Source organism: Mugil cephalus, chromosome 2 (assembly GCF_022458985.1).
Source record: "Mugil cephalus isolate CIBA_MC_2020 chromosome 2, CIBA_Mcephalus_1.1, whole genome shotgun sequence".
Lineage (NCBI taxonomy): Eukaryota > Metazoa > Chordata > Actinopteri > Mugiliformes > Mugilidae > Mugil > Mugil cephalus.
In genome coordinates, this window is record NC_061771.1 from 17,880,682 (window position 1) to 17,896,970 (window position 16,289).

Genomic DNA, 16,289 nt, shown 5'->3' on the forward strand with positions numbered 1-16,289 from the left:
CTGGAAACCTTAAGGACAATGCACCAGTAATAAACTTTTTAATGACGTGGGATGCATCTTGAGCCAAGCAGTTAAACCTTTGCACATTTATAGATTTTAGATTGTCCAGTGAGGTAGATGTTTTATTATTTACCATTATCTCTGCGAAGATTCGCGGTCACCCGGGTCATGGTACAAGCTGATTTTTATCAGGTTTGTTGGAGACGTTTTGCCACTGCTCCACGTGGCCTCTTCACTTCTAAAAGTGTAGTAGGTGTTTGTTGGGGTTTGAACAGGAACACCTGTGGGTGTTGCTCGTCTGAAAATCACACGACTAGTGTCTATTAACGTCCATGACTTACCTGTGATTGGAGGAATCTGTTTTGATCCAGTTTTCCTTGACATTTTCCTGAATGAAACGTCTTCAGGATATCATGTATTGGTGTGTTCAGCTGTGACACCGATCTGCCACAACATTAACACCACCGATTAGAGTAATTAACATTGACCATCTTGTCACAATTCAGTGTTCTGCTGGGAAACTTTTGGACCTGACATTCATGTGGATGTTTCTTATATCGACATATCTCACCCGCCTAGACCAGACCCACCCCATAGCAATGACGCACACAAAAACAGTTTAGGAACAACTAAAAAAAAACAAAAAAAAAAAAGCAGCACAAGATGATGACCTGGCCTCCAAATTCACAAGATCCCAAACTGATCAAGTGTCTGTGTGATGAACCATGTCCTGATGTCCTGATCCACAGAGGCCACCGCCCCTGAACTTATAGGACTCGAAGTCCCCCACTAACGACATCCTGTTGCCAAACACCACTGACCACAGGACACCCTCAGAAGCCCTTTGTGCTTTCTGCTCAGCACCAAAACAACCAAACTTAGCACAGTAATTAGTAACTTGTCAGACAGATGTTTTCCTCCGGAGCTGGTATAGATGAAACAGAGGTTAAAAAAAAAAAGAATGAATATTTAACTTATGTTATGGCAGATGTTCATTATTAATCCTGGAAAGGGTAGTTTAAGAAACACTTTGCCCATCATGTTAGTGGAAAGGTACCGCTCCACTCAGGCTGAGAAGTTATTTACGCAGCAGGTGAATCACCCCCAATGTGATGATAAGCTAAACGTTGTTTTACTTCGTGAAACATGGAGTAAAATGTTCATCGAGTCCAAACTGTACTAAGTTTAACTCAAAAATCTTTGTGGGAAGTCGGTTTACTGTTTTAAATCAGAAGAAGCTGCTGTAATGAAAAATAAACGAGGCATTCTGTGAAGGAGAAAAAGAAAGGAAAAAAAAAAGAACGAGAACTCCTTGTTCCAGCTTAATGCTTGTTTTGCTTTGGGCTAACTGGCAGCACAATTCCTCTCCTGCAGAGTCTTATTTCCATGCCTTGTTAATCCGCAGCCTGATAAGAGTGCTCTTGACTTTGGTTTCGGAAAACCTTGAAATCAGAGTAACGTGGTGTAAGCAATATCGGCCCCGTCCCTCTGTAAGAAGCCCTGTCTTTTTCTGATTGCGTTCAGACTGCGGTCTTATCTGCTGCTCTCCAGGTCCCACAGAGCTCACTGTGTTTGTTGTGACAAGCTCAACGATCTGTCAGTGCCTGTTGACAATCTTTAGCACGGACAGTGTGTCCCTCGTCGCCGTGCCTCTCTAAGGGTTAATACCACGTGACCTCTAATATATTTGTCACTTGTGTGAACCCCTGAATTTGTGCTCAGTGGCTGCATATGGATGCATATATGCTGAGACAAAAAAAATAAATCAAAACTGTAGACGAACAAGGCGTTAACAAGTTCGGTTCTCGTTTCCTGTTCCTGTCTGAAGTCATATTCTTATGGTTAGGGTAACCTTTTCTTCTTGGGCATCTGTAAATAAAAATAAGAACAGCCACAGGGTGTGAGGTCACCGTCATCTAGCCTCCTGTTTAAAAAAACATGACTAATAATTTACTACGTTCTTTTATTTAAGTTCAAAAGATAGAGATTTTATTGTTTCTCTTAAGCAAATTATTAAACTTGTACTGTAGAGATTAGGTATTTTTTCTGTTTATTGTTTCTGGGCAGATGTAGAGATGTAGTGCAGCACTCTCCCTTCTCACACTCCCGTTTGCACACATCCAGATGTTGGTCAGCAAAACAGCAGTCTGATCTGTTGGCACAGCCTCAGCAGCTCACTGAAGCGAAAGGGCTCCACGCAGCAGGAGGTGGGAGGAGGGAAAAGCTTCATTTGCTCTTTTTTTCCTCTCCTGCCAAATTATTGTTAAATGTTAAATAACAAACCCGGCTTTCATATGTGGTCCAACATCTCTCTGCTGCGGTGCATTAGTTCAGTGTGGCACAAACACAGTGGGAAGATGGAGTCTGGCAATTTGATGCTGCCTTCATCCCAACAACCTCCCATATCTTTTGTACTGTGGTTCCCTGGAGCTTTGGTTGAAGTTGTCATGAAACAAAAACTGAAAACCTGGGCCTTTTTTATGTTCAGCTGGCTGGGGCCCAATTGAACAGCCCTCAGTAGCAGCGGTTTTAAGGCAGCCCACGACCACAGCCCCCATTCCTCCATATACCCATAGAGTAAAAATCCTTTTAAATTCTCAAACCTGGCTACTTCCTGACTGTATTGGCTGGGCAGCCCGAGGCTGCACTGATCCCTGCAGCTCAGACCTCCGGGCCAAGCCCCATCAGGCAAAGGCTGGGATTACAAACTCTGTTCTCTTGTTTCCATTAGCCATGCCCAGCTCTCCCCTACACTGCCAGTTATTGTCATGGCAGCAGTGTCAGACTGGGGACACTGGCTCCATTATTGTGACACTGGTTTCTATGCAGCGGACACATATGGGAGGGACTAGATACACAAAGGACTGCTTCATTCTGTTCTGCCAAACTGAAGTTTATCCACACTGAGCTGCTGGTCTGTACACACTCATTTCTAGTGAGAGTTAACAGACTCCAAGTTAACCTGTCCGGAAGACGGGTCTTAGTGTTTAAAACGTGATGGTTGTGGTATACACGTTTCAAAGTGAGTTGCTATAAAAAGAGAAAGCTAACTAATGTAGGTTGCGCGCCCATAGTGCAGCTCATTCTGTATGCTAGATAAGTGGTGGGATTCTCCTAGTCAATATCTTTTCTAAACTCATAGTAAATAAAACTATGGTTGGGTTATGACCAAAACTTTTCTTTTGTTTCATGCATAATCACATGTTCAAAACATTATCTACTGGTTAAGAGAGGAATCAATGCAGTAGATTGACTGAGGATGGACTGTTTTACTGTGATGATGAGTAAATATTGTAGTATAATTCCACACTAGTAGTAAACAGGTTTGCTTGGCCCTGTGCTAGTTCTGCCTGCTGATGTGGAAATCTGGGGACATTAACAGCTCAGAGCTCGGGGGAAAAAAAAAATAATGAATTAAATGTTGAACATATAGCAATGTTAAATATATTTAAACTGTTATGTCTGTAATCTCTATAGTGGTGCGACCGGCTACCGTAATAATTGTAGTCTGCACGCAACATTTTTTTTCTCATTCATAAAAAGCTGAAATTGGGGACATTTTCGGGGACAGCTATGACCCGGGGGACAGGTCATACACAACGGGATCTGTCCCTAGAAATCAGGGACATCTGGTCGCCCCAAAAAAACCAAAACAACCGACGAGGCACCTTTTTTTGGCGCAAATCTTCTCGTTGTGCCGCTTCGTTTTCAAGTCAAGTCAAGTCAACTTTATTGTTAATCCTGACACATGTAACACATGTAACATAATACAGGATACTTTGTTCTTAGTCTAGTCTGGTATCCTCCTTTTCTGTCAAATGTTGTATGTTCCTTTAAAAAGGATAATGCTCAGGTCAAGCACTTCTTCTCCTTGTCTCGTATTGTAGGTGGTGAAGATCCTAGAAAAGCATGATCCACTGCGCAGCAGCTCCGCCCTGCCCTCCCTGGCGGTCATCAACCTCAGCACCGGCTCCGGCGGCTCCAGCCCCCGTTTCGGCCCCATCCCCGGGGACGAGGCGAACGCGGTGCAGAACTATGTGGAGCACATGCTTTTCCTGCTGATGGAGGAGGAGAGCGGCCAGGCCGGAGCCATGGGCCCCATCCTGGAGTTCGTGGTGATGGAGAACGTGATGGAGCGCCTGTTCGTGTGGAGCCTCCGCAGGGAGTTCACGGACGACATGAAACTGGAACAGCTGAAGATGTACGAGATGCTGGTGACACAGGCGCACCAGCCCCTGCTGCATCACAAGCCCATCCTGCGGCCGCTCATGATGCTGCTCTCCTCGTGTGCGGGCACGGCGGCGCCCGCGGTCGAGGCCGAGCTGGTGCTGCTGCTCCACCAGCTGTGCTGCGTCCTGGCGAAGGACCCCTCCATCCTGGAGCTGTTTTTCCACACCAGCGAGGATCAGGGAGCCACGAACTTCCTCATCTTCTCCCTGCTCATCCCCTTCATCCACAGGGAGGGCGCAGTGGGCCAGCAAGCCAGAGACGCCCTGCTGCTCATCATGTCGTTGTCGGCCGAGAACGAACGAGTGGCCAAGCACATCGCAGAGAACACCTTCTTCTGTCCGGTCAGTCCCAAAAGAAAATCACATCTGCTTTTCTCCTTGTCCAACGCTCCTGGTGGGTGTTTTTGTTTGTTTGTTTGTTTGTTTGTTTTTTATGCGTCCTGACTCGGTCTTTCTCACTCTCTATTATTTCCAATTCAGTCCGTGTATAATTCTGTCTTTAACAATCCCACTCAGTCTGCACCACCATTATTCCCTGACATTTATGAGACCTCATAATAAGGCCACAATATGCAGATAAATCCACAGACCCACTCAAAACAAGGTTAAAAAAAAAAAAAAAAACTGGCACTGAATGTTAAGTGACTGTTAAGTAACTGGCATTTACAAGATTACTGCACGGTTACTGGCTAATCCCGTGTAAATAATGCTGTTCACCCGTAGCTGCAGACAGATGCAGTTATAAAAAAAAAAGAAAAGAAAGAAAAGGGTTTTTGATGCGATGCCAGTTGAACAACAACAACAACAGTCTGGCTATATTTGGTTCAACTGGCATCCACAGGGAGAGCGCGGTGTGATGAGCCTATAGAGGATATTTAGATTACAAACACTCATCTATCAGTAAATAGATGAAATGGACTGTGTGGCTGCAGGCGCTGCTGTAGCAAATAGAATCTTATGTTGCCATTAATTAGTGATTGTGCTGCACATGTATCTTTATTACATTGCATCGGGTGACAAGTGACTTAACAGTATTATTTTCGCTTTGCAGTGAGTAGTAAAACTCTTACGAATCTGCTCGAGCTTTATTTGAAACCTACTCCAGAGATGCGGCGTCTCTGTAGAGGAGCTGTCGCGTGCCCCACGGTACCCTGCCTCGTTATGGTTTAATAAAGGCCATAATGTTCTCTTCGTAATCACTTTATGCCACATTACTTTCAATAGACAGTGTATTACATCATGCTTGCATCATGCACCTTTTAGGGTTTATTGTGGAAGCTAACACCTGTTGTGGATAAATTAACATCATATCAGGTTTTAGCATAAAAACATTTGTATTAGTGCTGAGAAACACCTGTCACCTGTCTGTGTTATTATAATGCTAGACATAAAATCATAAGTAAGTGGAACATAAATAAGATTAAGACTCTTAAGCGACGCTAGAGAGGCTGTTCTTGAGGCTAGTTTAACAAGTTAACATGCTAACATTTGCTTATTAGCCATGGGTGCGAGGTTTTAGTTTCTAACTAAAGGAGACATTTCCACAAGACGATGGCTAAACAAAAGGGGATTCTCATTATAAATGAATCCAGTTAATGATCGTGTGTGTGGCCCAAATAGTTAGTTATTTAATTTAGGTGCATCTTAAGGTGGCACTCAAGACAGTTCTGAGTATCACCAAAGCATTCGTCTGAAAATACTGTCTTATTTAACATGCCACATCTGGCTATTAGAAAAAAAATGAAAGTGAAAATGTGTCAAGATGAGGTTGTGAACTCATCTGTATTTTAATTATGACTCTTCTCTCTCTTCCTCAGGTCCTGGCCACGGGGCTGAGCGGCCTGTACTCGTCTCTGCCCACCAAGCTGGATGTTCCCAACGAAGAGTGGCACTGTCTGCACAAAGAGGACTGGCTCCAGATGCCGTCGCTCGTCCAGTTTCTCAACTCGCTGGAGTTCTGCAACGCCGTCATTCAGGTGAGCACGTGAGCCAGTCCTTTATTTTTCCCGTGGAAAATGGCCGGGACTTTTCTGCCCGATAGCACTTTTGACCCACGTTGTCCCCTGATGTCGACCGTTTCCAGGTGGCTCACCCCGATATCAGAGACCAGCTGGTTAGTTACATCTATAAAGGATTCCTCGTGCCTGTCCTCGCACCAGCACTCCACAAGGTTGGCCTTCAAGTTTGTTACACACTCTGTGCCATACATTTACAAATAAAATCCTTAACATTCTCTGCATATTTTTCTAAATTACAAGAGAAGTCGCAGATATCCCACGCCGGTAAAGTACAGCGCGTGCTTTGACAAACATAAATAAAAACTGTTACTAATGCAGAGATAAGGCGAGAAAATAAGACATTTTAGAAGATTAGCTGATACTTTCTTGCCAAGAGTCGTTATTACTGTCACTGAAAAATCTAATTACCATGAAGAATGTTTAGAGAGAAACTTGGCTCCGTTTGAGGGTTTAAAAGTGGAAAAAAAAAGAAAAGGGAAATCCAACAAACATTAATTGGCAAGCTAGTATAGGTATGGCTTATTTAATATATTTATGCACGTAAATGAAAGCGACATTTAAAGTTCTGTCTCACGGAGAAAGAGCTCAAATGGCTTATATCACCAAATGTCAAGCAAACTCCACGCCCCCAAACACACACCTTAGCACTTCACTGCTGACTGATTTCCTGCCTCTGTGCAGCTCACCCTGGAGGAGGTGATGACCACCACGGCGTACCTCGACCTCTTCCTGAGGAGCGTATCTGAGCCGGCCCTGCTGCAGACGTTCCTCTCCTTCATCCTCCTCCACCAGCACGAGACCGTCCACATCTTAGATACCCTGGTCAGCCGTATCAACACTCCCTTCCAGGTACAAGGCAAACTTGTTTGTAAAAGCACACACTGACACGCTTGACTTGTGTTATTAGTCATAATAATCTAAGGGTTCTTAGAGTAAACAATTACCTCAGAAGCTTTGGGACTTGTGACTGAAACTTTTAAGTGTCACCACCGAAGCTTTAGGGCTGTTGCCATGGTGATGCCCTGCTGCATTTATTTGCTCTGTTCACACAGGAAAGCCACGCTGTCTTTTTAGTTCTATATGAGGAGATATCTTGTTCAAATATTTCATCATTAACAAGAATAAACACTCTGGTCTTTATATTACTCTTCGACTTTGAAAATGACTCAGGGAGTTCATCCGGTGTTTGCTAACCACCATCTGCAACACACCTGCATAAAATGAAAAGAAAACATTTACTTTTCACATTTTACCATTGACAGATTGATGACATGTAATAATTCTTTTTTAATTTTCCATAAAAAAAAATCACAGATAGCTTGTTTTGAACTAATTTCCAGGTTAGCAGCATTATTATAGGAATGAGAAACTTAGTCACTTAATGGGCCCTTGCATTAGTTCAGACTTAAAATATTTCCGCACCATTCATGGTTAAAAGGATAAATCTTGGTGTCTTTTTGGTTTTCTGACTTTTCCTGTACCTGTACTTTAAGTTGACTGCTAATTAGCAAATACGAGAATGCTAATAATAAGCTGAAAAACTAATTATTAGCTTATGTGTGCGCTCACTAGCTCATGCTAGCACACTAACAATTAAATTAAGATTGTGTAAACATTGTACCAGCTAAACACCAACATGTTCAACAACATCATAGCTGCACATTAGCATTTAGCTAAGCTAACGCAGCCTGGCAGACATGTTAAAGACCTTTCAGTGTGGTTCTTCTTTGCTTGTCTCGTGCAAAACACTAAAATAATATGCTAGCAATAATAAAATATTATGACTTTACTTTTACTTTACAAAAAAATGCATTCTCTCACGCTTAACAGGTTAACCAGAGTTACTTACTAAGGAACAAATATTCCCTTTTATCAAGTTTCTCTGCTAGTGATGATTATTTATTGATTTACTGGTTATTTGTATCAGTTAGTTTGTATCCACCATGAAAGTAATTATTTGTGCATAAAATTCTCAAACCAGAGTATTTAACTTTTCCTTAATTGAACAAATTCAATTTCTATGTTTTTATTTTTTTTCATTATTATTAAATTATAAAAACATAGATATATTTCTTCTGTCATCTCCTTTTGATTTAATGTATTTTTTTTTCCTGTGTGTCTTTCCATCAAACACTCCAGCTGGGCACCGTGTCACTGGCCCTTTTCCGCACTCTCATCGGCTTATTCTGTGAAGACGTGATGCTGCAGCTCGTACTGAGGTGGGTGGCACACGCGCTGATTTATCGCTCTCGTGAAGCATGCTACATCTAATTCGTTTAAGACATGATGATGTATTACTCTCTGCCTCCCGCTGTTACCATCTGTCCCCTCACACCTCCCCCACCTCCCCTCACTCCCCCTGCGACCACCGGTTGGGTTTCCTGACATCCCTTTCCTTCTGCCCCCCCCCAGGTACCTGATCCCCTGTAATCACATGATGTTGAGTCAGAGACGTGTAGTGAGGGAGAGGGACTTCTACTCGATGTCGGCAGCCAAGATCCTGGCGTTAACGCCGTCCTGCTGCTCTCCTGATCGCAGCCCCCCGCCTCTGCGACAGCTGGACTCCATCCTCTTTTCTAAGGGTGCAGATCCTCCCCAAAACTCTGACAGCGCAGGTAACATTAAGACATTAAAGGAAATTGTTAGCCATAACTCAAGTCTTATATTTAAAGTTTTGGACATCATTTTAATGGGTGACAAATTCAACAATTAAGTTAAATGTCATTAAAGAGCAAAAGGCCTTTTTTATTGTCATTTCAGATCTATATAGTGCAGGCTTATGAAGATGGTACAAACAGTGCAAACAGTACAAAACACTTGTGAGACAAAAAAGGATAATACACCACAACAGAGAGCAGCGCAGACGAATAATCAGATTAACAGCACGACTTAGGGTGTTGGAAACGTTTGAGTGATTAGCAGCATAGTCGGTGCAAAGGGCTGAATAGGAGTTTTGGTATGACTGTGCGTGCATTGTGTGTGTTCAATCCAGTTTCAATGAGTTCAAGACTCTGATATGGCCCCCTGGATAAATATTAAACATGTTTGATATTAAGGATTTAGAATCTGGATGATTAAGGCCCTTTCACAGTAAACAATGACAGAAATTAGTCTTTGAGGACGCGGAGCAGATAACGGCAGCACGATTCATTCTAGCCCTCAACGATATTAAACTAACAGATAGTCAAAGCTGACTGCGTCCTTCCAACCTTTTTGTCATCCGCGCTCGTTTAGCGACTGTAAAATATTACACAGTTGCAGTGACTTCTTCTTTCTTGATTTGGTTGGTGGTTGCCAACCAACTTGCAGGTGCCTTGTCTCCACTAACCGGGACACATGTCATTTTGTTTCCATTAGGAAGACCACACAAGGGCGTATTATTTCAAACTGCAGTCTAAGCCCAGTTATAGTTTTCACAGCTTGGAATGATGTATAGTACGTGTTATTATTGCCCAAGCCGAAAGGCATGAAGAAGCAGGGAAGGATGGTAGGTTAGAAAAATGTCCTCTTACCCATATTAAGTCCTTATGTGAGTAGATGTCTATGCTTCTGGGGTGTCATTGTGCATCACTTTAGCATTAAAGTTCTGTTTGTCCTCCGGGCTGGTCAAAATGGATTACTGCGTACTTCAGCCTCATTTGTAGCCAGCTTTTCTGGATGTTTTCTGTGCTTCTAAATCAGCTGCAAAGGGAATTCATTTAGTAGATCTTTCTATTCATAAGCTCATTTGACCGAGTGGACGCTATAACCTCAGGAGTAGTTGAGCGGAGTCAAAACAAACATAGCAAACAGAATAAAAAGGGATGTTTGTTTTAATTATTCGAGCAGTTCTAAAACCCCAAAGTATAATATTGTCACAAAAGGTGTAAATTATTAATGTTACATGTCATGAATCTGTTCACACAAACATATGGTGCACTGTAAGTTGTTGTGTTGCGTTTAATTAGGACATGATGATATAATGGGTACGATTGTGAGCATTTCATCAAATAGGGAGACCCCCTGCTGTTTCGCCTTATTACATCACTTTACCCCCTGTAGTTACGTGTCAAGCTAATTAGTTCTGCTCTGTGTGAGTGCTGTTGCGAGGCGCTGCGCACCGGCTTTCATCAACACTTCTTATCTGTTTTTACCAGAGGGAAAAAAGAGCTTCCTTGAAGAGGATGATGGCTCGGGTAACTCCTGCACCATTGGGTCCGAAATCTACCTAGACGTCAGTTATCTTCATTACCTCTACGATGCCCGGCTCAGCATCAGCGACTGCATCCGGGCCTGCCAGGTTTGGTCGGCACCGTACGATGGCGAGAACCCACCTCCTGAGAAATACCAGCCGGGCGTCCTCGAGGATCCGGCAATGAAGGGTCGACCGCCTCAGGTGGCTCTCAAGAGACTCCCGCAGCCGCCGGCGCCGCAACCTCGACCGGGCCTCCCGCCAAGTGCGGAGCCGCCTTCCGCCGTCAACCAGCTGGAGCTCGAGTGGGATGATAGTTATGACGCGTGCCCGGTGCAGACTGATGAGGCTCCTGTGGAGAAGAAACCTCCTCAGATGCCTCCTGCCGAGCTGCCAAAGCACATCCAGGACATGAGGAGAACAGCCATCATGTTGGTTAAAGGCTCGTACATTGAGGAAAACGAGTTCCAGGACGACGTCATGGTGTACGACCTTGTCGCCAAGAAAGACAGCAGAGATGCCGAGGCTGCAAAGCGCAAACCCAGTGGTTCCCAGTCAGAAGAGACCCAGCAAGGCCCAGCAGACGTTCCTCTAAAAAACGGGCTCAGCCTAGCGCTTCCAAGCTCGCTTACAGCTGATAACGGCAAGAGCAGCTTGGACGCGAAGGCTAAAGGTGAGACGGACTGTAACGCCAACCTCCAAAGCACGGGTACTGTTGAGCTGGGTGACGACCTCCTGGCTCAGTATGAGGAGCTCATTCGTACTTTGGACACTGAAGCTGGAGTCAAAGCGGTCAAAGCTGAGGCAGAGTCGAAGAAGCCTGTCGCACCCGTGGAGGATGAGGAGGATGAAGAGGAGATGGACTTCACCTCCTTCACCGCTGAGACACCAGAGACAGACAAACTGCATCCACCGTTTGGAGTGTCCAACAAGTTCCGCAGCGGAAGTATGACTCGAAACTACTCACTGCCTTTTACAGGTGAGTCGGAGGGGGAATCTCGGCTGTGCGGGGCTTTCAGTATTTATTTGGACGGCACCATTAAAAGATCATTCCTGATTACTCTTCCTGCAGGTCCATTTGTCAGCGTGCTGTTATCTCGTCTGGAGAATATGCTGTCCAATTCAGTTCACGTCAACCTGCTGCTCACGGGCATCCTGGCCCAGTTGGCTGCTTACCCCCAGCCTCTCCTGCGCTCATTCCTCCTCAACACTAACTTGGTTTTTCAGCCGACTGTTCGATCCCTTTACCAGGTAACGCAGACATGTGGAGTTTGTTTAAGTTTCCTAAGTAAGGTCCTACTGAACACTTTTGCTTTTTTAGTGAGATGAAGGCCTGTAAGTGAACATCTTAAAGCATAGGTCTTCAACAGGGGGTCCACGGAGGGGTCACAAAATCTTTGGTTGACATTTTTTATATTTTTTATATTTTTTTTTAATTAACCCCCGCGCATTTAAATTTCTTCAAATACACATTAACATGAATCCAACATATTTTACTAAAGGGATGAGGGATAGCTTAATATTGGGCCTTGGAGGTCATGATTGTTCTCATTGGTATGTGTAAACTGCCAATGTAAAACCAAGTTTTTTTTCCTATGATATTTTTCCAGGTACTAGCCTCCGTGAAGAACCAAATAGAGGGTCAGGCTGCCAGCAGAAAGGACTTTCAAGACCAGATCACTGCTGCCCAACACTGGCTTCTGGCTAGGGAGGCGTCGTTCATGGCAACAGGTAACAATCCGTCCACAGCTCCTGTTTCGGTGCCAGCTTTAATCTGCATTATGCGCATCAACACATAAAATAAAGGTCACTAAAGAAGATTCATACCCCTCTTATATCATATACATACATATTATGTTAGCTTAGCTTATTTTAGCATATACAGAAATTTAAAATGAGAATTAAAAAATAAAAAGAAGCTGCTTCCAGTGGTTGATTTTATACAGCTTTTTTTCTGTTAGCTGCTGGGACCTCAGAGTAGAAAAGCTGCTACTTGGCATCTAACTGGGCCTGTTTAGGTGGTTTGGGCATCTGGGCAGGATTCCTCCTCAACTCTCTTTGGAGAGTTACCAGGCACAGCCAGCTGGGAGGAGACTTGGGGCCAGACCCAGAATCCACTGGAGGGATTATATATCTCGACTGGCCTGGGAACGCCTTGGGACTATAATGCATTGCTGGGGGAAAAAGACATCTGGAATTTCTGACTCATTCCATTGCCTGTTGACTTTGGATAAACAGATAAAAGGATTTTAAACCTGATGGTCAGGAACAAACTTAGTCTTAGTCGTACTAACCTGCTCTCTGAAAAACGCTTGAGTTGACATCTGCTTTCAAGAGACGTTATGCTTTGGCTCAGGCTGCTTTGCGGAATAAATTCTACTTGATTTTGTTAACTCGTGTATCTTTGTAGTTTGGCAGTGGTCTCACATTCAACCCTGGAGGTTTAGGCATGTTTTTGAACAAGATCCCCTGTGGTGTCAGAGCTTTACTCGTTACAAAAACGTTTGCCGGAGGAATGTTTGCGGAAAGATCAGAGACCAAACTGGAAAATTTAAAGGGAATACTTTAGTTGGCTAAATAACTATAAATAAATAACTAAATCGCTCCGATTTTTTTTTGTGTGTGTTTTTTTTCCTTAAGAAATACAGATCGTACTTTCTAGTTTAAATTATTCATAAAAAGACAAATAATGTATTGGTAGGTTTACAGAATGTCTTGCACACATACAGTAGTGATAATATATCTATATACATTGATCAGTCATAACATTATGACCAGAGAGACCCACAGATAATTAATCAGTTTGGGATCTGAGGATGTGGAGTCCAGGTCCTAAACCATTTATGTATGTGTGCGCATCCTCCTTCAGATGGCTGCTGTCATCAAGGAGAGTCATTGCTATGGGGTGGAGGTGTCTGGTCTGGTCTAGGTGGCTGGTACATGTCTTAAGTAACATCCACACGAATGAATCCCAGGTCGAAAAGTTTCCCAGCAGAACGTTATTGTATTGTCAGAAGATGATCAATGTTATTTACTTCTCCTTGCCAGTGGTTTTAATGTTGTGGCGGATTGGTGTATATACATAGATATATATAGATATAAATATATATATAACTCCATGTGTCTTATTTTGTCCGTACGTCTTCAGACATAAACACCAGCGGCGGCAGAGGCTCCAGCCACCACGACGGGGGGAGGATCCTAAAGAGTTCACCACCACCGAAACCCAAAGCCATCTCTCTGGATCAGACTGAAGTCTTTGCTACCGTCCTCTTCACAGAGTTCCTCAAAGAACTGGCTGCAATTGCACAAGAGCACTCCATCTTATCTTACATTCCTATGGAAGAGTAATTGCGTCCCGGTAGGCCTCTGTGATGACTCCAGCCGAACTCTGAAAGATTATAAAATTCTCTTTTGATACTTTTTGTCCTTTTCAGACACTACTTAATGAGGAAACCTCTGAACTATTTTTAATAAATATATATATTTATTTTCCAATCAAAACAGTCTTTTTAAATTTCCTCTTTTTAAACTTTTATTGTAAAGTTCGAGCTGGAAAACCTTGAACTGTTCGGCGGAGCCCGCACCAGCCGATGATCTCCGTACGGGGGCGAGCTCCGGGTCCTCCGACCAAAGACCAGACAGAGAGATGATTAGACAAACATCTTTTTTTATTTTTTTTTTTCTATCAAACAGCAGCCTTCAAGGTTCCGAATGTCTTCAAAAAACCAGCTCCAACCACAGCGAAACGTCTGCTTCTCAGTTTTGTAAACTACTCAGGTGGCCTTTTAGGAGTGTTGCCTTTACGCCGTGGGATTGCATTCAGTGCTGATGTGTTATCAGACCTTGTAGCTGAACAGCGGCAGCGTTGGCGACGTCATGAAAGCACATCCAAACTTTATCTTTATGCAAAAAAAAAAAGAAAGAAAAAAGTATGGTACGTGGGAAAACCGGTTGATCACTTTTGTCTGTTCACAAACTGGTGTCTGTGTTGATTTCTGTTTCACACTGATGGTACCTCAGGACTCCTCAAATGCACGCTCTGTTTTCTCCCTTCTTGAAACGGCCTCGGGTGAAGCGGTTTTCCTACTTCGCGCCCACGTCCACGCGTTCGTGCACCAGCTCTGCGCACACTGTCAGAACTGAGAGCAGCACAAAAAACAGGGATTTTCAATGCTATATTTAATTTGCCTTACTTTAGTGGTGATTTGTAGAATGTACATATTGTAAGAAAACAAATGTGGAGACGTAGCACGCTATGCAAATCAAGCACGTTTGGGGTTATAATTAAGTTTTGCATATTTTCACAATGGGAAGGGGTATTTAAGCTTTTTTTTTTTTGACATTTTTTTTCCAACACGGTTGTATCGGAGTTCTTTTTAGTTGATAGCTTGTCATCACTATCTTGTGTTTAGGGGTTGTGTTGTTTTTGAGTCGTAGTTTTGTATCTGTTGGAGCAGATTACCGAGGGCGACGTGTTGTGAGTCTGCAGTTTAATCCAGGTATTGCACACGATTGTTGGAACGGACGATAAATACAAGAGTTATATATTTTGTTACAAAGCATATTTCGATAAAAATGAACTCGTGCCCACGTTCAGACTTCAGTTCACACTTTAAACACTATGAGGAATACAAATCCTACTTTTTCCACTTCATTTTTCATTAAACTCCTGGAAAAAAACGACCCGTCACTGACCCTGATTGCCTGAAGCAGGCGATACATATGAAGTAATGTGGGCAGAGAATCAAGACCTTTTATCTACATTTTATTTTTACTGAAATCATAGTTTGGTCTCTAGATAATCCCCCCCCCCCCCCCCCCCTCACTTAAAAAAAGCGATTCAGAGACAATTGCCTGCTTTAAGTAGATCGAAGTACAAGTGTATGTGGTAACCCTTTGAACTGAACTCAGTAGACCAATGTTCTCGTCTCACGGGTTTAGCTCAGTAGATGAAGCGCTGGCTTTAACTTCAAGGTTCAAATCCGACATGCGTATTCCTGTTCCCCATCTAAATCCAGTCTACTACTAGATGCTATGCAGGCAGCGGGTGAATTATGCATCAGAATATTTGTATGCTATTTTTTATTTTCAAACAACAACAAAAAAGGTTTAGAAATGTATATTTGTATCAGTCGGAGCTGTTTTGAGAATTGTTTGAATAACTCTCTGAATGTATCAGAGCACTTTATCAGCCTTGTCATACCACAGTGCCACTCAGTCTGCGTTAAGCACAGCGCGACAGTCACTGCGGCATGAGTGCAATCAATACAACCAAGAATATGGACCGGCCTCTGCCTGGTCTTATATTCCAAAGATTCGTCCTTTCTCATGGCACTGGGCCTGTTTCCTGTTCGTGATTTCACCAGGTTGCTGTTCGTAGTTGATGTATGAAATACAATGGTATGCCTCTTTTTAATAAAGCAAAATTCTGCTAAATGAAACGGGACTCGCTCACTGAGTTACACAAATGCTAGATTTTTCAGACCAGAAACCCAGTTGCCTTCCTTGGGAGGATTCATCCGACACATCAGTGAATTTGTTCTTTTTTCCCCCGGAGTTGCTTCGCGGCTGTTTGTTCTGTAGACACTGACGCCCTCATTTAATACACATTCAGCTTCTAAACAACCCCCAGAGAGATCTCGTTCAAAACTGGGTCTTGTTCTTGGGTAAACGTGTCGTTTTACACGCGCCGACGAGGACGTGCAGCAGTGATGGGGTGAAATGCGATGTGGAGCCCTTTACGAACCCCCTGCGTATCATTAACACCTGAACACACAGGAAGAAGAGTAACTGAGCTGCATCGTTTTACAGCCGTTACCTGTGCAAACGGGTCACTGACACTGAACTGGCAGTAAACTCAGTTTTTAT

At 43.4% G+C, this 16,289-nt stretch overlaps 1 protein-coding gene across 4 annotated transcripts in view; it reads left to right on the forward strand.

Annotated features, from left to right (window-relative positions):
- fhip1aa (FHF complex subunit HOOK interacting protein 1Aa) overlaps window positions 1-15,862 on the forward strand; it is a 33,900-nt gene extending 18,038 nt beyond the window's left edge. For all 4 annotated transcript variants that reach the window (XM_047577963.1, XM_047577959.1, XM_047577962.1 and 1 more), the window contains 10 exons: window positions 3,888-4,571; window positions 6,047-6,205; window positions 6,313-6,399; window positions 6,929-7,096; window positions 8,387-8,466; window positions 8,660-8,862; window positions 10,384-11,397; window positions 11,491-11,669; window positions 12,029-12,149; window positions 13,567-15,862. In XM_047577963.1, the coding sequence (XP_047433919.1) occupies window positions 3,888-4,571; window positions 6,047-6,205; window positions 6,313-6,399; window positions 6,929-7,096; window positions 8,387-8,466; window positions 8,660-8,862; window positions 10,384-11,397; window positions 11,491-11,669; window positions 12,029-12,149; window positions 13,567-13,769 (2,898 nt within the window). In that variant the 3' untranslated portion in view covers window positions 13,770-15,862. The remainder of the gene's footprint in view (window positions 1-3,887; window positions 4,572-6,046; window positions 6,206-6,312; window positions 6,400-6,928; window positions 7,097-8,386; window positions 8,467-8,659; window positions 8,863-10,383; window positions 11,398-11,490; window positions 11,670-12,028; window positions 12,150-13,566) is intronic.
- Window positions 15,863-16,289: the final 427 nt, after the last annotated feature.